At 36.7% G+C, this 22,342-nt stretch overlaps 2 protein-coding genes across 2 annotated transcripts in view; one reads left to right on the top strand and one right to left on the bottom strand.

Annotated features, from left to right (window-relative positions):
• scaper (S-phase cyclin A-associated protein in the ER) overlaps positions 1-11,286 on the top strand; it is a 141,795-nt gene extending 130,509 nt beyond the window's left edge. The window contains exons 29-31 of the mRNA XM_067380065.1: positions 7,413-7,604; positions 10,094-10,142; positions 10,460-11,286. Coding sequence (XP_067236166.1) covers positions 7,413-7,604; positions 10,094-10,142; positions 10,460-10,563 — 345 coding nt within the window. The 3' untranslated portion in view covers positions 10,564-11,286. The remainder of the gene's footprint in view (positions 1-7,412; positions 7,605-10,093; positions 10,143-10,459) is intronic.
• A 4,935-nt stretch (positions 11,287-16,221) lies between these two features.
• isl2a (ISL LIM homeobox 2a) lies at positions 16,222-21,636 on the bottom strand. Its single transcript, XM_067379979.1, has 6 exons — positions 21,480-21,636; positions 20,921-21,110; positions 19,823-20,085; positions 18,390-18,673; positions 17,648-17,815; positions 16,222-16,831 (listed from the first exon to the last, which is right to left on the bottom strand). The coding sequence occupies exons 1-6, from the start codon at positions 21,535-21,537 to the stop codon at positions 16,715-16,717; spliced, it is 1,080 nt and encodes a 359-aa protein (XP_067236080.1). The 5' UTR covers positions 21,538-21,636; the 3' UTR covers positions 16,222-16,714.
• Positions 21,637-22,342: the final 706 nt, after the last annotated feature.

Here is a 22,342-nt window from a genome sequence, read left to right as displayed (position 1 = left end):
TATAGTTTTGAGTTTCATGAACTTGTTTCTTTTAATTTAGACAAACTTAAATTTAACTGAAACTGGGCTGGGATGTCCATTTCCCAGCATGCTTTGTCATGATACTCAAAAGTGAGAGTAAATGCAAAAATTAAGTGTTATATAATGTTTTTGGTGCAAGATTAACAGATATGTTCAAGGGTTAGTTCACCCAAAAATGAAAGTTTCTGTCATTTATTACTCACCCTCATGTCATTCCATACCCGTTAGACATTCGTTCATCTTCAGAACACAAATTAAGATATTTTTGATTAAATCCAATGGCTCAGGGAGGCCTCCATTGACAGCAAGATAATTAACACTTTCAATGCCCAGAAAGCTACTTAAGATGTATTTAAAACGCTTCATGTGACTAAAGTGGTTCAACCTTAATGTTATGAAGCAAAGAGAATACTTTTTGTGTGCCAAGAAAACAAAATAATGACTTTATTCAACAATATCTTGTGATGAGCTTTTTTAAACACTGCTTCATGAAGCTTCGAAGCTTTACGAATCATTTGTTTCAATTCAGTGGTTCTGAGCGTGTATCAAACTGACAAAGTCACCCCCCCCCCCCAGTGGTGAACAATTGAAATTTTTAAACACTTATGACATAACGAAGCCTTGTTTACTGAAAGTGATAGTAAAGCATCGAAGCTTCATGAAGCAGTGTTTTGAAATCACCATCACTAGATATTGTTGAATAAAGTCATTATTTCGTTTTTTTGGTACACAAGAAGTATTCTTGTCGCTTCATAACATTAAGGTTGAACCACTATAGTCACATGAACTGTTTTAAATATGTCTTTAGTAGCTTTCTGGGCATCTGAAAGTGTTAATTTTCTTGCTGGCAATGCAGGCTTCACTGAGCCATCGGATTTCGTCAAAAATATCTTAATTTGTGTTCCGAAGATGAACAAAGGTCTTATGGGTGTAGAATGACATGAGGGTGAGTAATTAATGAAAGAAATTCCATTTTTGGGTGAACTAACCCTTTAAATGTTTTATATTGCTGTATTCATTTAGCAAGTGCTATGCTATACTAATGCTATCAAAGCATTGTTACCAATTAGCAAGGTAACATTTATCGAATAAGCTAGTTACATCTAGCCAAGTTTCCAGATTACATGATAATTTGATAAAAAAATCAAAAATCAAAATCTGCAAGTTCAGCTTACTTAAACTTTAAATTTCTTAACTTAAAATTGATGTAACTGATTACCTCAAATGTTTTAAGTTTTGCCAATTTATTTGGATTTACAGTGAAAGCATCACAGATTTATTTCGATGTCCGTACAGCTTTCTCATGCACTAGCAATGCTAACACAAATAGTTTGAGTGCTGAGCCTATTTTATCATGCTTAACACGTTGAACTTTGCGAAATTATGGAAAAAAATGCAATATAGCCATTTGTGAAACAACTTAAAATAAAGCAAATTGCTCATGTGTTGTTTGGAAAAATAAATTAATAAATAAATAAATATAATAAATAGAAAATAAATTAATAAAAATAATAAATAAAATAAATAAATATACTGCTTTCTATTTTATTAAATTAGAATTACTCTATTATTTTATATTTATATAAATATAGTTTTGTTTCTGTTTGTTTGTTATTTTACACACATTTATTTTTATTTTTCATAGTATAAATGGGTCTTTATACATGAAAATATATATGGCTGCAAGGGCGTCCCTTAAAAGGGACATCATATTTGGGGGCTTTAAAAAATTATATGAAAATATAGTCTGCCCATTTGGCATTTGGTTTCAGTTCCAAGTAGATGTAGTTATCATTTTGATGTAAATGTGACGTCCCTCCTCATGTAAATTAGATTTCATGACAGTCATGTTTGTAATAATTCTCAAGGGCCAACTTCAAATAATCATAATTTATTTCCGTTATTATAAGAAATACAGTAACTCAGAAATCAGTTTGTTTCCCGGATATAGTCGTAATACACATTTCACAATAGGAGAAAAACATTTCGGATTTGCATTCAGCCCTCATGTCCAATAGGATTGAAACATCTATTTACACCAGTAAGTTCTTTTACTTTAAGACTATTTTTTTATCACCATGGCTCCACACAACCTAACAGCCATCAATTTTACTGTCGGCATTCGTCTCTCCTCCGCCGTCTTATCAAGTGTTCATCAAAGAACAAACCCCTGGCCCACAGGTCTCCTTCCTCTTCACCTTGAGCCACTCAGAGTGTGCATGTTTGCGTTTCACTGCGTTAACTTTATGCTCCCTTTGTTTTCAGTTGACAGGCTGGAAGTTATGTAATGGGCCGCCCGTAAAAGCGTGGCCCTATATGAAAACTCCAGTGCTCTCTACTTAAGACCAATACTAGACACTAGGCCTTGTCTCTTCCTTTCTTTATGGCCATCTGTGTTAAAGCGGGGGAGGAATCGCAAGTTCAAACGCCTGCCGTTGCTTTTATGGTGTCAATTGCTGAATGCAGACGCTGGTACAGGAGGACTTGGCCGAGGTCCTAATCCAAGTTTGGGGCCTGTTAGGGGCAGGGTCATTTCTCTCGGCCAAGGAGAGGCGGGTGAGTTCACTGCCTGGGTTGGGGCGGTAGGTAACCTCTGCTCTCTCAGTGCTGTACGTCTCCCCTCAGTGGACACTTGAGGGGGGCTCATTGTTTAGTTGTGTGAAGATGAAGTACCGCATGCTGAAGGATTATGAGATGGCTGCATGATTTGTGGGGCGGAATGTCCACAAAACCACAACCCCCACAGATGGACACGCACTCGTACTCTCTCACGTTGGGAAAGAATGGTTTCACAAACGATTTACAAATTTGTTCTGCCCTTTTGAGTTTGTTTTCGTTTACAACAAGACAGTCTAAATTTATAAATACAGATTTTAAGGGGGCATATCAACATGTTAGCTATGTTTCCATCACCCTGTTTTTATGCGCATTTTGAGGTATTGCATCAGAAAGGAGTGATGCAAATTTCGGAAAAAAAATCCCTTAATTCGCAAAAACGTTTTTACGCTCACTTGAGGTGGTTTTTGACTTTTTGGCGAAAAAGAGTTCATATGAATAATGGGAGATGGAAACGAATCTGCCGAATAAATTCTGACATAGCGAACACTAAACCCACGTGACTAATCGGCTGTTTCCGCTGATGATGTTTTATTTACTGTTGGTTACTAGGTTACCAATACCATAGGCGCCGATTTATGTTTATGCCGGTGGGTGCCGACACTCCATTGTGTCTTTCTCTCCGTGCGATTGTGCGCATGATGATTTCGTGAAGAGAAAATCACAAGACTAGCGTGAAATTTTCTCACTTAAACCACTGCCTGCTACTACTTCTGATTGCTTTTAAAGGGAAAAGCTACCCATAACTACTGGTCTAGGATCTGTATTTTTAGGATTCTAGGATTTTCTCTGTAATAATAGCATATTGGTTTGGCAAACGATCCAGTGCATAAGTTTCTATTTACAACGTGTTTTGCAGCGTTGAGCAATGTATCTAGTCACTAAGGTATCTGTTGATTTCTTGAACTCAGTGGCCAATCAGAAGTTAGCACTGAAAAAAAACTCCAGTGTTTTTTGAGCAGCGAGTGGATTTTGATTTCTCCATGCATGCAAAACATAAATAGTGTAGACATTATGTAAATAAGAAATTCATTGTGCAGTCAGCTTTGTTTATTATAACAAATTTGTGAGATCACGATGAACTAAGATGAGGGACAGCTTTTTAATGACTATAAAGGAAGCGCTCTGCGTGCTTTTTATGCCAAATTGCATACTTTTCCGTTTTTTTGTTTGTTTGTTTTTTGGGGGGGGGATAAAATTAATGGAGAATATCTTGTTTTTCCATGGGTGCTCTGCAGCAACTATGACCATCATCCACTCAAACAACTTGATGGAAACGCACTTAATTCACATTTCTTTTCTTTTTTTTTTGCGAACTTTGAAAAGATTCGCTTTACGTTTGGATGGAAACCTAGCTACTGACAACTCACAAACAAAATAGATTTTGAAATGAACATCAACATCATTTAACTTTTAATGTCAAAAGTGTTTGTCAGATGTTTAAATATTGAATAAGCTGATTAAAAATGTTTACGTGCGAAGTGAAACTGGCGAAGATCTACCAAAAAATCATCTGTATTTACTTACACATTTTCTTTTATTATTACATATGATGCATATAACAACTTCCCAATCGATTTCCTGATTGAATATCCTATGAGAAGTTCTTCGCATTACCTTACATGCTGTCAGCTTGTTTTATGACAAGTAATCAATCCAAAGTTCTGTATACCCATTGAAGGTGCCAAGGGTCCATGAGGTAAACGGGTACCCGGTGTGTCTGCAGCTTTGTAATTTTTAACAATCTCATGAGTGATTAGAAATACAGCAGTATCTCTACTACTCCCTAGTCTTGTCCAGAACTGATGGGAGAGATTGATTCTGTACTCTCTGCGTTTGGCCGAAAAAAGACCCTCCTTCATCTCACCCACCATTCTGACACTACGCAGCTCCTACGCTGAAAACAACCAGATGTTTTGCACCATTAGTTCCATAGTAGCAGAGTAAGAGCATTAATTTCAACCTTGCAAAAAGCTTCTGAATCATGCTGTTTGGTCAACTGAGGCCGGACAATCCGGGGCTAGTCTACAGTCCAACTCTGAGTACCATTAAAGGGCTTCAGTGTGGTTTGTTTTAGTTGTTTCGGTCAGGCATCTTTAAACAGTTCCTAATACAGAGTGACATGGACCTAAAGCCTTTGAACACTGCTGTAGAACTAGATTTTAAGGCGCTTCACCTTTTAAATGATAAAAGTAGTGAGTTATCGCTTTGTTTGTCATGCACTTAAACCCTTGAGGGGGATTATTAAAGCGGAGAATGCGATGGAAAGAGTATTGTTAAGAGTATTTTTAAAATCTTGTAAATCCTGGTAATTTATGTCACCCCTTTCCCAGGGAATGTCACCCCTCCCTTATGGTTTGCATTTGGGGCTGAGCAGCAATGGACGGATGTGTGTACCTGTAATAGGGACTGTTTAACACCCCCTCCCTCTCTTCGTCTTTCTCCCCCAAATCCCTCTAGTCAGGATTTACTGTGGTGACCTCCCAACTCTCTGGTTCCCTTCCCGGGAGCCAAGGGTCTTCCCAGGCTCCCCAACCCGGTCGGAAGCTTGTAGCATTTAGGGGCTATGCCTCATTTTTTTTTTCCATCCCAGGCTTTGCATTTAATCAGTCCAGGCCTGCGGTGATTTGGTTTTAATTCTAAGGGGTGGGCCGATTTTGATGGAGTGATTGAAGGTAGTGATAAATGGGAAGGCAGAGAGGGCCATAGACCCGGTACAAACACCATTATGGGTATTACTTCATTTATTAAAGTGGAACTGTGCTTGTTTGCATGTTTTGCACAAGGTTCAACACCAAAACTTGATCCACAAACATGCATTTCAGCATGTTATAGACCTTAATATAGAATAGATGGTTCTCAAAGGTTGTGACAAGAGGTTGCACTGACATGAACCTCAGTGAATAACCAACATTCGTCAGTTTCGACAAACAGTGCTCTTCTAACAACCTTCGAAGATGCATATGAAGGCCACAATTTTGTGCTTCTAACGCAAAGGTGTACCCCAAAAAACCTTCTGTTGGACAGATTCTGTGGCAGCATCGCATGTATCCTATGTGAATAAAACAATGCTTCAGTGAAAACTGAATACAGTAAAAAAATAATACATCCAAAATGGCAGAGATGGGAAAAATAACAAATTTTATTCAAAACTGACTTTTGTTGATAAAAAAGAAATAGTTCAGTGCCAAAATAATCAGTTTTAGATTAACTGTTTTAACCAATATTTGTGTGCTTTTTCTTAATCGTCAAAATTTGGAGCTGTTAGCTTAGCAGCATGCTAACGCCAAGCTCTACCTGCTTAAGTTGTGATGTAAGAAATGTTTCCAGATCCAAGCCTCTACTAACTTCAATTGAGAATACTATTTTATCATCCGCTTAAGTAGTTATTCATATCACATCCTGGACACAAATATTTTAACAATTCATTAATGATGAATCATAGTTTGGCCATATGAGATTTCGGTATGGATGATTTTTCGGTAGTGTATTTTGGTGTCGTTTGTTGTTTGGTTTTGGCATCTGAGAGCAATTGAACCCAGCAACAGTGATGCGTGACGTCAGACTTAAAAGCACAATATGTACGATTTTTGGATTAAAATGTCCAAAAACCGCTAGAACAATGTTATATATTTTGTTGACTTGTGTACTTACATTATCCCAGATGTTTCCAAGAATGTTTAAATCCTGAGAAATAACGTGTCCGTGCGTCGTCTATCAATGATATCATACCTGTGTTACCCTCGGTTTCCAGTTTTATTTTGTAGAAACCATGGAAACACCAAAGACGCTTTAATATATTTTTTATTAGACAAGGGAGCAACTGTTCAGTGTTATCAATCATTCTTATTGTTTGAATCTCGTTTTCTTGATTATATTAATATGATATTCTAATATCGATCTAGCTAACTTCAGTGTGCAACAAGCATAGTAGCCGCCAAGCGAACCCATGTTATAACATCATTTTCAACACACTCAAGTGTATCTAATATGATAAACAGCGCTGCGTTACCACATATACGCTTGACCGGAAGAAGTAGAAGCGACGTCTGCGGCATAATAAAAGTTCTCAATGCTCTCAAGCCATGTGTCGTGCTCGTCTCTCATTAGCAATCGCTCATGCTCTGCTTCATACTACAGTAACATTAATAATCTCATCCATGAACATGATTTCTGCCCGAGTCCCATCGGATTCTTTTGCCCTGGCTGTGAGGTGAAGACGACATCTCCCATGATTCCACACTCAAACTCGGCATCCTCAAGTTTTGAATAGCCGACTTCTAGTGGCGAAAAATTTAAATATTGTGCCTTTAACAAGCTGATTGAAATCAGTTGCAAATTGAGTCTTCTTCCTGTGTGCAATTTGTGTAGTGCAAGTTACTACCTTTTATAAAATGTTCCAAATTGGTCACTTAATGAGGTTCAATGTCCATTTCAATGCTGCCTAGGTAGGAAGTGGATAGCGAGGCAGCTCACTAGTTTTTGGAACGGAGCTCAAGTGTGTCCTCCCATGGGGCAAATCTGAACCTGTGTGTGTTCAGCGTACATGCTCAGCAGAAGTGGATGAGGCATCCCTGTCTGTGTTTTATGGAGTGTAATTGTGCGCTGGGAGGCACTGCCCTCTATTTCTCCTCTTAATGGCTGTTTGTGTGTTGTTTTAGTGGCAGATTTACGTGTGGGACGGGCAGAGAGGGGCGGGTTGATTTACAGCTGGCTGTGGCTTTGGCCTCACTGGTTGCGTGTGTGTGCGCTCACTGTCACTGTGTGTGTTCCAGGTGATTGTGCAGTCTGGCCGCCAGCCCAGCGTGTTGCAGAAACTGTGTCAGCTGCCGTTCCAGTATTTCAGCCACCCGCGACTCATCAAAGTGCTCTTCCCCTCGCTCATCTGCGCCTGCTACAATAACCTGCAGAACAAGGTCATCCTGCAACAGGAAATGAGCTGTGTGCTGCTGGCCACCTTCATACAGGTAAATCGCACCTTCAAAATCAAATCTTGGACCACCTGGGATTGAAACGGCAGTTTATTCGCAAACTTTTTTTGCGATATTTAGATTTTTCACATAAATTTGCAACTTGGATGGACACAACTCCACTTAAGTTTTACTCAAGCAACCTTTGCAAATATGGTCCTAATAGATTCTTCAATATAATTCAGTATGTTACAAAATTTGAAGTGTATAATTTTTCTATTTCTAACTTTCTCGTATCCTAGCGATCATTTAACATATTTTATAAATCATAACACAGTAATTGAATTGGAATCAAACCAAATCATGACCAAATTTCAGATTTCATGCTATATTACACAATTTAGTAAAACATTTACACGTTACATTGTAAACACATTCATTTGGCTTATATACAAAGCGACTTACAGTGCATTTAAGTTACATGTGTATTCCCTGGGAATCGAACCCATGACCTTTCTGTTGCTAGTGCCCCCAACACCCCCCTAAAAGAAGCAGCTTCCTTCGCTCAGATGGATGGTTTCCTCTGTCTGTTTGAGTGGATTTACCTGCCACTACTTGAGCCTCCTGTAAACACCCTCTCCCTTCATCTTCTTCCTGACAGCGCTCTCCACACTACACCGCTGCTGCCATTACTTACAGAAAGATTAGCTCTTACTCCAACAAGGACAGGGAATCGTCATCTTATTCAAACAGTGGAAAGACTAACGATGTCCTGCACCTTGACATCAGTTGCTGAGAATGACAAAAGCTTTATCCACTTTATCCAAACTTAAAATAGCCCTATTGGTTCAGCCAGTAGGCTGACTTTTTCTCGTGAGTTTATATCTCGCAATTCTGACTTTTTTTGTTGCAATTCTGACTTTTTCCCTGCAATTCTGACTTTTCTCGCAATTGCGAGTTTATATCTCACAGTTCTGACTTTTTTCTTGCAATTGCCAATTTATATCTTGCAATTCTGACTTTTCTTGCAATTGCGAGTTTATATCTCGCGATTTTGACTTTTTTTCTCGCAATTGCCAATTTATATCCTGCAATTCTGACTTTTTCCCGCAATTCTGACTTTTCTCGCAATTGCGAGTTTATATCTCATAATTCTGACACTTTCCTCACAATTCTAACTTTTCCCCTCACAATTCTGACTTTTCTCGTAATTGCGAGTTTATATCTCATAGTTTTGACTTCTTCCTCACAATTCTGACTTTTCTCGTAATTGCAAGTTTATATCTCGCAGTTGACTTTATTCTCACATTTCTGACTTTTTTTTAAGGTTGCAAGTTTTATCTCACAATTCTGACTCTTTTCCCCGCAATTCTGACTTTTTTCTTGCAATTGCGAGTTTATATCCTGCAATTATGACCATTTTCTGGCAATTCTGAATTTTCTTGCAATTGCGAGTTTATATCCCACAATTCAGACTTTTTTCTTGAAGTTCTGACTTTTTTCTCGCAATTGTGAGTTTATATCTCATAATTTTGACTCTTTTTCCCGCAGTTCTGATTTTTTTCACGCAATTGTGAGTTTATATCTCGCAATTCTGACTTTTTCCCGCAATTCTGACTTTTCTCGCAATTGCGAGTTTATATCCCGCAATTTTGACTTTTTTCTCGCAATTCTGACTTTTCTCGTAATTGCAAGTTTATATCTCACAGTTGACTTTATTCTCACAATTCTGACTTTTCTTGCAATTGCGACTTTATATCCCACAATTCAGACTTTTTTCTCGCAGTTATGACTTTTTTCTCGCAATTGTGAGTTTATATCTCATAATTTTGACTTCTTTCTCACAATTCTGACTTTTCTCGTAATTGCAAGTTTATATCTCGCAGTTGACTTTATTCTCACAATTCTGACTTTTCTTGCAATTGCGACTTTATATCCCACAATTCAGACTTTTTTCTCGCAGTTATGACTTTTTTCTCGCAATTCTGACTCTTTTTCCCGCAGTTCTGATTTTTTTCTCGCAATTGCGAGTTTATATCTCGCAATTTTGACTTTTTTCTCACAATTGTGAGTTTCTCATAATTCTGACTTTTTCCTCACAATTCTGACTTTTCTCGTAATTGCAAGTTTATATCTCACAGTTGACTTTCTCACATTTCTGACTTTTTTCTTGCAATTGCGAGTTTATATCCTGCAATTATGACTATTTTCTCGCAATTCTGACTTTTCTTGCAATTGCGAGTTTATATCCCACAATTCGGACTTTTCTCGCAGTTCTGACTTTTTTCTCGCAATTGTGAGTTTATATCTTGCAATGCTGACTTTTTTTCTCTCAGTTCTGACTACTTTTCTCAGAATTGTGAGATACAAATTCACAATTTTGTGTTATAAAGTCAGAATTGCGAGTTTATATCACCCAATTTTGAGGAAAAAAAAGTCATAGTGAAGAAACAAGTGAATATTTATCTGGGATAGGAGAAATGTTTGCTCCACAAGCATCTCCAAACAGAATAAGTAATGAAATCTGTTAATTTTGTGTAATCCAGGACTGTGCCACCAATGAGAACCAATCGGACAGCAAAGCTTCACAACCAGGTGAGGGGCTATAATCACCAAATTTGAGGAAAAACAAGTCATTCATGCGAAATCTCAATATATCTTTGCATGCATGACTGACAATATCCAGCTTTAGGCATATATTGAAAATATGCTTAAATATACATTTTAAATGAGATGAATTGTCTAAATGTTTACAATTGTCAAATGGATCCAGAAATCCCCATATTCTGTTCTAAAGTGCATTAGTTAAAAATAAAGGACTTTATTGCTCACAAAAGGATTCTTCTGTCTGGCATTGATTCAATGCTTTACTTCCTGTGTCAGTCCTTAAACCTCTGATCTTTCCTCATCAGAGAAGGGCTGGGCTCCTCTGGACTACTGCGAGCTCTCCAACCGCTTCCCCAGAGACCAGTGGGACTCCGCACTTCAGTTCTTCCTCAAGAAGCAGGAGGAGTGAGCGAATGAGTGTAGTCATTTACAGAAGCACATTAGACACATTGAAAATAAAAGGAAATGTATATTCCACAATGCAAAACTGTGCTGGAGGGGGTTTAGGGTACAAATGAAGACAGACCTTCATCAAAGCCGTCAATCAGTAGTGAGCCTTTCCTAGTGGTTATCCAGTAACTGTATATTAACATATATGTTAGCACACACTAAGGGAAAAAAAACTGACTTGTCACACATGTGTTTATGAGCAATAGAATGTTTACAGGATTTTACCTTGAGTACACTTTTGGACACATTCAGTGATTTTGTGTTTGACAAAACAGAATCTCTTTCTAAACAGACAGTTTTCGGATAGATTTGCTTAGTTTAATTGTTGAGTTTGACTGATATTGTATTGTTTTGTAAATAAAAAGATACTGGTGAATGAAGTAGAATAAACAGAAGCCCTCGTTTAATTTAGGGAGAATGACGAGTTACCTCATCCGTTGGTTTTCATGTTCCAATTTTTTTCAGTGCATAAAGAGGAAGATTTTTTCCTGTAGCTGACATATGATTTTTAATTTTTGTTGTTGTGTTTCTTTGCTTGTTCGCTTTTTTATACTGTAATTTATACACAATTTCAACACATTTTTTTTCCTTGTTAACCTGTTTTCTGTCATTTTCTCAGTGTATTGAAGCACTTAAAAAATTTAATTTAAGAAACGGATGAGTTTAATAAAATATTTAATACTGCAAAATCAGAGTATTCTTTCATTTGTAACCGAGAAAAACATATTGTTTACCAGAATATGTTTTTTGGACAAGCAGGGTCCAAAAGTCAAAAACCACTAATTAAATTGAAATTACATTATTATTACTATTATTATTTTAATGTTTTCATTTGTCAGTATAAGCATTTGTATAAAGAAATTTAAATGAAAATGTACATGAATTTCAGAATATCTTAGTATTTGGTTTGACTCCATTTTGCCTAAATAACATGAAGTTTGTCAAACCTGATGATCATGTTCTCCAGCACAATTTGAGATGATCTAAAGAGCATCGTGAGCTTCAATGGAAGCAAGACTATCTGTACAAAGGAGTTCAGGGTTGTTCATATGATTAGAGACCTATAAAAACAATGCAGCATCTTAAATATTTTTATAAATTGACATCATAAGGTTTCTTTGCTTAATATTTTTAAATACTTTGTTTATTTCCAGGTTTAAACTACATTTTAAATCTCAGACCTCAAAGTGATCTCACACTTTTGGATCCTACTGTAAATTCTAAAAAAAAATGTACATGAAATATATTTACAATCACATCATTTTACACTACTCCCATGCATAATTGTGATGTTTTGAATAGAACATTTCTCTAATAGTTTATCTGCTGGGAAATGCAGTGGAGCTGGAACCTGAAATGTGGGTTAAACGGCATTGTAAAAGGGTTGTGGCCTCCTAACCAGGGTCCTCGCTGGCCCTGGGGCACCACAAACAGCCTACTTTCTTCCGTTCCATCCGTCTCTCTCACAAACACTCAGACTATATACAGTGTTTCTGTCTTTTCTGTACCTGTGTGACTCACTGCAGCTCCATGCGCTGGCTCTGAGTGAGTCACTCAATACACCGCTGTGTCAACATGCGCTGGAGCCTCTGGGTCAGACTCACTTCCAGTTTCACAAGAACTTCACTTCTAGTTCTACACCAAATCTGGAAGTTCAAATGTGAAAAAAACAAATATTAAGTTCACTTGGATTGCCCGAGACTTTTAAAACACTGCTTTTAGATTCAATCCTGTAAAATGGATGTATTTTATGTGAGATCTATTTGGTGGGCTTTGAAATTGAAGTGGGTGTATATGTGACAATTTAAGCTGTTTTTATAGACCATTCCGTTATTTGCCATTCCGAAACCATCTGAGATCTCGACGTTCTCGTGATTTTGGCTGACTGAACTCGAGCATAGGAACGCTATGGCCCTTTCTGTCCTGTCAGTTAATAAATTATGTTCGTTTTAAGAAACTGAATTTGCTAAATCTGTTGTCTGAATGTCTCTTGCATTCACTGAAATGTTTCTCTTATTTTCTACATTTAATTGAGAATTGCGGCTGTGGAAGTGAGAAGAAGCGGGTTTTTATTATGTAAAAATACAGCATTTAGAGATAATTAACAACCGCATCATACTAAGAAATAGTGATTAACAATGTCATTTTTTTGAGAAAATTGCGCTTTTTTCAGTGTGGGAATGTGTGTAAAAATCAATTTCAGAATATTATTTTATGAACCTACATTACGGGTTTTTATTCATGATAAAGTGCTTCGAGATTTTATTTAAAGAGCGCTTGTTTTTTATTTAAATGTTTGTTTCGCTAAACAGATAAAATGTGTTCAAGAAAAATGTCAAGTTATTTTGCTTATCTTACCTTAAACTTAATATTGTTAAATTTTAATCACTTAAGTACCGTTGTAATATTTATTTATTCCTATTTCGTATGCCTTGCCAATTTTAGCTCTTTTTATTAAACACACAATTTATGTAAAAATATAAATATATTTTTAAGGCTATTGAATGTTCTTACAACAGGTAAAAACGGAAGAAAAGCTCCGAATGTGTTTGACATCTTTTGCCTGTTGTCAGCATCCAACACAGGCATATTTGGATATAAATTATTTCGTTGTATTTAAAGTTTTGAGCTGGTGAATTGTGGTGGATTTCTAAATTAATTGTAAGGAGTTAATTAAACTTGAACGTATGAAATGACACATTTCCATAAAGGGACATGTATTAGTTATTTAGTTTAGAAATCAAATGTTAGGTTGGTTTTTCGATAAATTAGCTAAATACTTTGACATTTTTATTAAAATGACAGGAGAGAGTCGTAATTAGTAAAGGCTTTAAATATTTGTTTTATACAAATATGAACTTGGCATAAGTGTGCGTTTATTTAATTAGACCTAAATAATTAAATTAGTGGCGGAATTTAAACCAAGATGTGGCTCTTGACCTCTGGCCATGACGTCTGAATCGTTATTTCTCCTTAAAGCATCCATCATAAGTGGTGAATGTCGCCAAACCGTCGTCCTTCAGAAGAAGAGGTGTTTTATTTGAATCTAATTAAGCTTTCTTAATTTCATTTGATTTAAAGGGCTGTAATCCGGATCATATATTCACACGGTTTAGCAATTAAAAATCAACTAATTTTTCTATATTTATATATAATAGGCTTTTTTTTTTTTACCAGAAGACCACTGCTTTCTCAAATTACATGACGATATAGTTTGCGTTTCATTTTTTAAGCTCTAATAAAAGCAGTTAAGATTTGCATTTTTCTGAAGCAAAGTAGGCTAGTCTACTTAAGGCAACCGAATAGTGATAAGTTTTAGGTGGGTATAAGCGGTTTAGGCTTTAGTTTAAATGAAATCTTTGTTCTTATTGTCTGTCGTATTTGCAGAACAGAATCAACACGTTCACACGGAACGCTTTCTTGTATCGCTTAGCCTACGCCTCAACACCTTAGTGTTGTGGAAAGGTGTCTAGAGATGGTAAATAGTTAAATAGTAGATATAAAAGATTAATGACAAAATGTCTATCGCAATTCAGTAATTTACGTAAATATTATATTTGCGTATCTAATCGCTGCGAGATTTTGCTTTTAGATTTTGAATAAAGAGCATTTCAAAAACTCGGTGAAACATTTTTAGACATTAATAGTTTCTTTCCCAAAGACCCTATAAAATCGCGTGACTATGGCAGTTTTTTGTGTGTGTTTACATATTTCCTATTTAATCAGGAAGCTTGAGCCGGACATGCGGAAGGCCATGTTTTAGCAAGCCAAAGCATGGCTGCGTCGGAATATTTTCAATGTATAGCCTACTAAATTCGACGAAAAAGTATTTATCCACCATTATTAAAGAATGCTCTTAGGTAGGCTATGTATCGTGTGGTAGCCAACATTGATGAAAATATATGGCAACTGACATACATCCGCCATGTTAGCAATGTCAAGTGAAATACGTAGGTGTTTAACACTGCAGGTGCTTTTTAGCCGCACATTTAACCTCCATTTAATTATTTCTTAGTATCTACAACACTTACAGTTAAAAAGAGCGGACAATGAATGTTGTCACTGTCAATAGCATACTTCTTTTTACGTTATATATAGGTATATATTATATCTGAATGATTTGCTACTTGCTAGTCATTTGCCGGCAATGGGGGAGGGGCGTTGCCATTCTAAACAGAATTTGATTGGACAAAAATCAGGAGTGCAGGATGAGTCATCAACCAAGTACATTATTTTTTTTTTTTTTCCATTTTCAGGAAGAAAAAGACTATAATATCCACTAAAAGTAAGTTTGTCAACATTGTTTAGCAGAACACTTGTCTCAAAGCTTATGGACTGAAAGCCACAAAACACCTTTTTGTGATTTTTTTTTTCTTTCCCCCAGGCTCTTAAAGTGTAAAAAATTATTATCATTTATTTAAAAAAACAAAAATCAACTAGATTATAATTGTAAACAAAACCATGTTTAAATGCGTGAATTAATTGCAGAAAATGAAGAAAAATAAGCGTAGCAACAAATTACAACGATGCCTTACAACTGCTTATCCTTTAGAGAGTTTAGTTTTGACAAACAGGATTATCTTGCCACAATGGCCCGCAGTGATTTTGGTCTGATCTTCTGGTGTCCAGCGGCTATATCTCCTGACTCGGAATGAAAATAAAACCTGGACATGCAAGGGTGCGTTTGCCGAAAGGGAGTCCCGTTAAGAGAGAGGTGGCTTCGGGTTTGTTGTGCTTCCATTCAGTGGATCATTTGCAGGTGATGCCGAGCGCAGATAAGCGGCCGCCGATCCCTGTCCTCCGTCTAGACTCACAGCTTTACGAGCAACACGAGATTGATCACTACTACGGGAGGGGTTCAATTACTCATTCAGTATCCGGTCGGCAAGATATTTAGATAGATGTATATTCATTCGAAGCCTCCGTAAAGGGCTGAATGTGACAGATCAGGGATCTGTAATCGTGTTATGGCGTCCATCTATCAATGGATCTTTATTCGTGATTAGCCAGCAGATAAGAGACTTTATTTGTATAATTATCACTTAAAAACGGTCACCTTTTAACGATACAAAAACCCTATTTGCTGCTCAATAGTCTTTAATAAAGAACCATGCTTTGAAAGAGCACGATAAGAAGCTTATTCCCCAAAACAACAAACATTTTCTGCATAATGCGAATTATCAGTATTAGTTTAAAATATTCCGTCTGATCTATGAATGTGATAATTTCCAAAAACACAATGCAAAAAAAATATAAATATATATATATATATATATATAAAGGTATTTCACATATTTAAAAAAAAAAATCTAAACAATAATGCACGTCTGTATTTAAAAGCAAATTAAAATTTCCCTTCAGAGTCAATTCAGATATCACGATACTGTTATTCACAATTTCATTTTGTTTACGTTGCTCTAGTACTTTTTACTAAACCTTTGGACAGTTATTTCCCGTCCTAGCCAGTACCTTTGTATTGAAAATGAAGTGTCTTTCATCTTGTTATAAAAAGATATGTAAAGGTAACATGATATGGTTGTCTTTTCATGCAGGCTTCCTCAGACATAAACAGCATTTAACGTTGTTTATTTGTAATTTCTCACTTTTTGGTATGGACGGTTGTCCTGACAATAAATAACAATAACTTACTTTTTAAATCGAGGAGTTTATACAATCTGTCATCCATTCGTTAAGATAAAATATTTTACAGCTCAGTTTTATACATCTTCGGAGAGATCATGCGCATGAAGACAAAAAGTTGATTTTTGTCTCATATGGAAAATACCACTTGTTCATAAAGCTACACAATGATGGTCTTGAATAAACACTGTTAAGACTGTTGTTTTCGTAAGGTTGACAGTGGTCCATAATCAAAACCAAAATAACGTGTTCATATTCCATTGGACGTCCTGGATATACGGTCCAAATGCTTTAAAAACAGTTTTGTAACACGTCTGGAAACCCCAAAGTCGCTTGGACAGGCTCCTCCGTTTGGCAAACTGTTTAAATCCATCTTGGTTAATCCCTTTTTTCCGTTTGAGGCGGTGAGGTGATGGGTTTTCATGCAGGGCGGGTGAGGGCATGCTCGGGTAGGAGTCTCCGGTGGGCTCTCACGTCTCCACGGGACTGGGCACCATGCTGTTGGGGGTGTCGGGTAACTGCGATGACAGAGAGGTCACATCACTACCAGACGAGTTACCCAGCGAACCCGACTCGGAAAATGACACCTATAGAAGGGTGAGGGGGAGAGTTGGGAATCAGTATAGGATGATGTTCGACAGCATGCTGAGACTATAGCCTAATATACAGGCCCAAATTTGATTAAATGACATATTTTACATATGATTTGCAGATGACATTTACATTAGCCTACACAACTTTGTCATGGTGTTAAATAACAGAAAAAATAAAGATAATAACCAGTGTGAGTATCAACTTTTCAAAAGGAATTTCTGTCAGATATTTCGCGCGATCTCGTGAGCCTCTTTTCGCGCCCATATATATATATATATATATATATATATATATATATATATATATATATATATATATATATATATATATATATATATATATATATACACGATGTACCGCCCGATAAAGGCTATTGATGTCTACTGTTGCTACAGAGTTCGGACAAACTTTTTAGCCTAATATAACTTAAGTAGACATTGAAACGTGTAAAAACCCTTAACGAAAAGGCTACATATAGGTCTAAATGTAGCCTAAAACTTGTGAAATTATTACGATACGGTGCTCATTTGAAACTAGTAGTTGTAGCCTGCTGCAAAATATCAATTTGAAATAACTGCCACGCTCTAGGCCTATAACAGTCGGTAGCCATTTTTTTCTTGAACATGTTTAAATTATATGATTGAAATAATTGCCACGCTCTAGGCCTATAACAGTCGGTAGCCATTTTTATCTTGAAAATGTTTAAATTATATGATTGATCATTTTTATTAAAGAAAAGGAGTCGGCATGGCATGGAGGAGCACATAGCCTAGGCTTGGTAATAAATGTTCCGGGATGGCAGTCCTCACCAGCTGTTGGAAAGCAGGCTGGTCCAGGTCACTCTGTAAGGCAAATTCGCTTAAGGCTTTCCACGGAGGCTGATAGGTTTGAACTTCTACAGGATTTCCCTGGACTGTGGTGTCATGTCTAATCGGGCTGCCTGCCACCAGAGGCGTTCCCGTGAGACCTTGAAGATTCTGCAAAAGGTTGAGGAGAAACTTTAGCGACACAGCTATCATATTTCAGTTTCAAAGAGGCTTATCACTTTGGGTAGGAATTTCATGTGTTCAAAATCATTTGAAAAATCACAATAATATATCTGGAACAATTCATTGAACCCAACGCACGAGTGCAGATAGATAGATAGATAGATAGATAGATAGATAGATAGATAGATAGATAGATAGATAGATAGATAGATAGATAGATAGATAGATAGATAGATAGATAGATAGATAGATAGATATTAGACATATATGCCTATTACACAACGTTCACATGGGCTAAAAAAAAATAAAGGACAGAACGAGAACTAGCCATAGAATATCATAGAAGAACTCGAGATATATACCATAAGAACCCCAAAATTTCGGCTATGTAACTTCAAGAACTATTTAGTCTCTGAAGAACCATAAAGTCGGCTCAATTATAAGGAATATTTTCATTGAAGAAATGTTATTTGAAGAGTACAGAGTCAAAATAAGTTTAAAACTATTCGTTGACTCTCATTACTCGTTAGAATTTAGTAGGCTACAAAACTGATATTCCTACCGTTTTGTCGTTGTGTTGCTGTTGTTGTAGTTGTTTCATAAGTATGGACCTCTTCTTGTCTTTGCAGCGTTTGTTTTGGAACCACACTCGTATGACGCGTGGGCTCAGGCCGGTCATTTCCACGAGCTGTTCTTTCATTAGCGCGTCCGGTCGCGGGTTTGCATTATAACACGTCCGGAGAGTGTGAAGCTGCTTTTCGTTTAATACTGTCCGCACACGCGTGGTCTTCTCAGACTGCTTATGAACGTGGTTCCGGTGAGGTGGCTGACGAACTGGCACAGGTTCTGCGAATAAAATGCGTGTAAATCATTTTTCGGCTTGAGAGGTCATTTCATTATTTAGACACACTGCAGAAGAGCACGCTTACTTGAAGGTTAAATTGTGCATACACACATCGGTCTGTAGCCAAGTGCGTGTCAGTCAAAACACCTCTTAGGGCCTTCAATATGCTCTCAACTTTGCTGTATGTGCAAAATGTTGAAGGATCGACATGGGATATAAAAGTATAACATGCAATAAGTGCACCATCTTACAGAGCAATAAGAGGGTTAAGTAGTGACATATAATCGAACAGAACATTTGTATGGTTTAATGCTGTTTACGCGTTAAGTCAACTTTCAAAGCATTAGTTCAGGCTAAACTGTTTATTTAAGTCAAATGAACAAAATGCAGTTTTAGTTCGAAATTAAACGTTAAAAAAAATAAAATTTGACGCATATTTAATCAATAATGTATTTAAGGGGAAAACATTCTGATATCTGATAACCATATCTTACCAATCTAACAGCCAAGAAAATTTTTATTTAAAGATCGCAATATTGCAATTTCTTTATATATATATATATATATATATATATATATATATATATATATATATATATATATATATATATATATATATATATATATATATATCGCTGTTTTCAACCATTAAACGGTTTCAGATTAAATCCAGGTCATGTTAATTCAATCAGAAATATCCTCAAACAATCTCAGGCAGCTATAAGTAAATGCCATGAGGGATTTAACACGAAAACAAATAACTTCAAATTAGACTGAGCAAAAGAACAAAAGCCACTCGGTAGTCTGTTAACACAATTTCACAAGCTTATTAACTGTAACAGAGAACTAAAGTCAGGAATCTCATAATGGCGCTTATAGTTACTTCACAACAACAACTACAATAACTAAATTATTATTAGACATGTTATTATTGTGACACTTTTCATTTGTGTATGCTACATATTGTGTTATTGTTGTTACTAGGGCATCCTAATGAATTATAAATATAGACAAAAATTATGTGTAGCCTAACTTGAACACTAGCATTGTTTTTTATTATTATTAATAATACTTTTCTTAATATTCGATATTTTTATTATTATTATTATTATTATTATTATTATTATTATTATTATTATTATTACTACTACCTGGGATGTGCAGGGGCCTGTTGGAGTGAATGTTTCCGGGACTGATGGGACTCCCGGCTGAAGCGCGCTCCATTAGCAGCCCGTGATCCGCCCGGCAGAGCAGCTCCTCATCCCGCAGAGAGAACTCATCTCCTGGAAGCAAATGTCTGCTGCACACCGAGCACCTGAAACACTCCATGTGATACACGTTATCCCGGGCCCTCATCACCAGGTCACTGCTGCAGAAACCGATGTTGCATTTGGCGCATTTAATCCCGAATAATCTGCAATTTCCAGAAGAAACATTTGCATATTTTACTGTTCGTTTCCAACTTGAAGACCGAGAAATACGGATCGTGATTCGTAAACACAACTATAACTCTTTTCTTAAAGCAAGTATAGGCCTATATATAATTAATTAATTATAAAGGAATAATATAGGATATAGATATAGATACGTATTACATACATTTATCCTTTCATGAATAATTGCAAGCAGTTACATTACGCATATATTCCTAGAATCGGAGTAAACGTGTTTGACAACTGAATTAGTTTTACAAATTTAAGCTTCCTATAAATATGTAATAGTGTATTATAACTGAGTTTTCATATATTTACGAGAGCATAAGGTGTGTTACAAGACACATTGAACACAATGCTTCATCAAGAATATCCGTGATACAAGTGTTACCAGCGAAATTATATTTCTTTACATAGCAAACTTCAAAACAATACTGAACAAACAGAGAAAACAAGCATGCATGGCAAAGCTAAACCAAACATGACTGCAATATATCAGCCTAACCAAACACTCAAATATTTGCATGTATACTTGCCATTTAGTTGAAACAGAATTACAGTTTCCTAGATATTTTTTTATGTTTTACTATTGTACTATAGCCTAGCCTACTGTATACTGTATATTGACTATACTTTTCCCTCAGCAACAAAGGTTCTTTAAAAGCACTCTTAATCTTTTTAGTTTACTCTATAAAGCAAAACAGCATGCAGAGTTTTCCTCATATCTCTAGATCTGTTTGGGTCAAGAATCTGTGAAAAAGAGGGCCTCGACGAAATTCCAAAGCTGTGAAATCACAAATATAGAGTGACTCGTACCGTACGTAATCTCTCTTGCAATAAGTCTTGCCGTCCCGGACGAAGCAAGTGCACGTCTCATCCAGGTACTGACTGCATTCTGCGCACTTCAGACAGGCTGCGTGCCACTCCAGGTCCGGGGACACTCGCAGTATGTACTGATCATGGATCTGACTTCCACAGCCTACACACATGGCGATTCCAGACTTCTCTGGATATGGAAAGCAGGGATTAGTGTCCTCCGACTGCGCTTCTTAAGGGTAGGACAGTCTATTTAGCCCCCCCAAACACCGTCGTCGTGTAAATATGCAAGATTATAGCTCGTGTTTCATACATCCTCTTTTGACATGCCACTAGACCACAAAATCCTTTGTTATTTCATTATATAGGTTCGTGTTTTAGGTTGCACCAAAATATTGTGTGCAGATAAATCATGCCTTTTTAAATTTAGGAAATGTTTTTAGACATTTAATGATATTATATTGTCTCGGTGTACAGTAAAACTAATTTTGCATAAAGGTTATTCAAAGTTCTTGCGCAATGACGAACAAATTTTGCAAAACAAACACCCAGCACTTACTTTTGGAATGATCCCCCATATCACCCAAGAAAGAAGGATGGGGTAGAATATCCACCATACAGGAGGGTTAAGGCAGAAGGCTTACAGATGAGGAAATGGAATGGGAAACTGCCTCGTCCCGAGCTTACTAATAACTTCTGGACGAAGAGCCTGTGGGAAGAGCAACACAGACACTGGCTCTGACGTCACCGGGCCCTGACGTCACATGCAAACCTGGACCACGCGCCCCCGAATATCAGCAGCAGCAGCCCGGCGCGGAGATCCGACCACGGGAAATATTTTGAATACCGTGTACCGAGGAATTGAAGATTAAACTCACACTTGTTTCTCCAGACATAACTGTGAAACGCCACGCCGAGTAACGCACACGAAAAGTAGCTGGCAATTAATTAAATAGGAAATATGTTTTAAGTTAAGTTTTAAGTATTTCATGCAGGTGTTCAGTGAGAATTGGACCAATGGACGTTAAATACACGTAGAGGCAACGAAATTATCTCCGTTTAAACTGCATTTGATAAAGTAGCAACATAAAACAAAAGTAGAAAATAGGCCTATATGAATTTATTTTTAAAATATTCTGTATCGCAAAACAAAGAAACATATAGGCTACATTCGTTTCGTTGCTTTTAAAAATTTCCGTAGGGCAAATCCATATGAACGTAAGTCCATGTGTTCTAGTGAGCCCCCTACTGGACATCAAAATATCTTCACATTGCCCTTACAGTTCAGAATCATTTACGGATTTGCCAGTCTAACAAAATGTATAATTTAGAAAGAAAACAATTGACTAAATATGAAATAAATCAAACAAAATGACCACATTTCAGCAGTGTAGTGCATTAGAAAAAAATGGCTTATTAAAA

The sequence above is a fragment of the Chanodichthys erythropterus genome, chromosome 24 (genome assembly GCF_024489055.1).
Source record: "Chanodichthys erythropterus isolate Z2021 chromosome 24, ASM2448905v1, whole genome shotgun sequence".
NCBI lineage: Eukaryota > Metazoa > Chordata > Actinopteri > Cypriniformes > Xenocyprididae > Chanodichthys > Chanodichthys erythropterus.
Note: the sequence above shows the minus strand (reverse complement) of the source record. Positions and strands in the feature narration are given on the sequence as shown.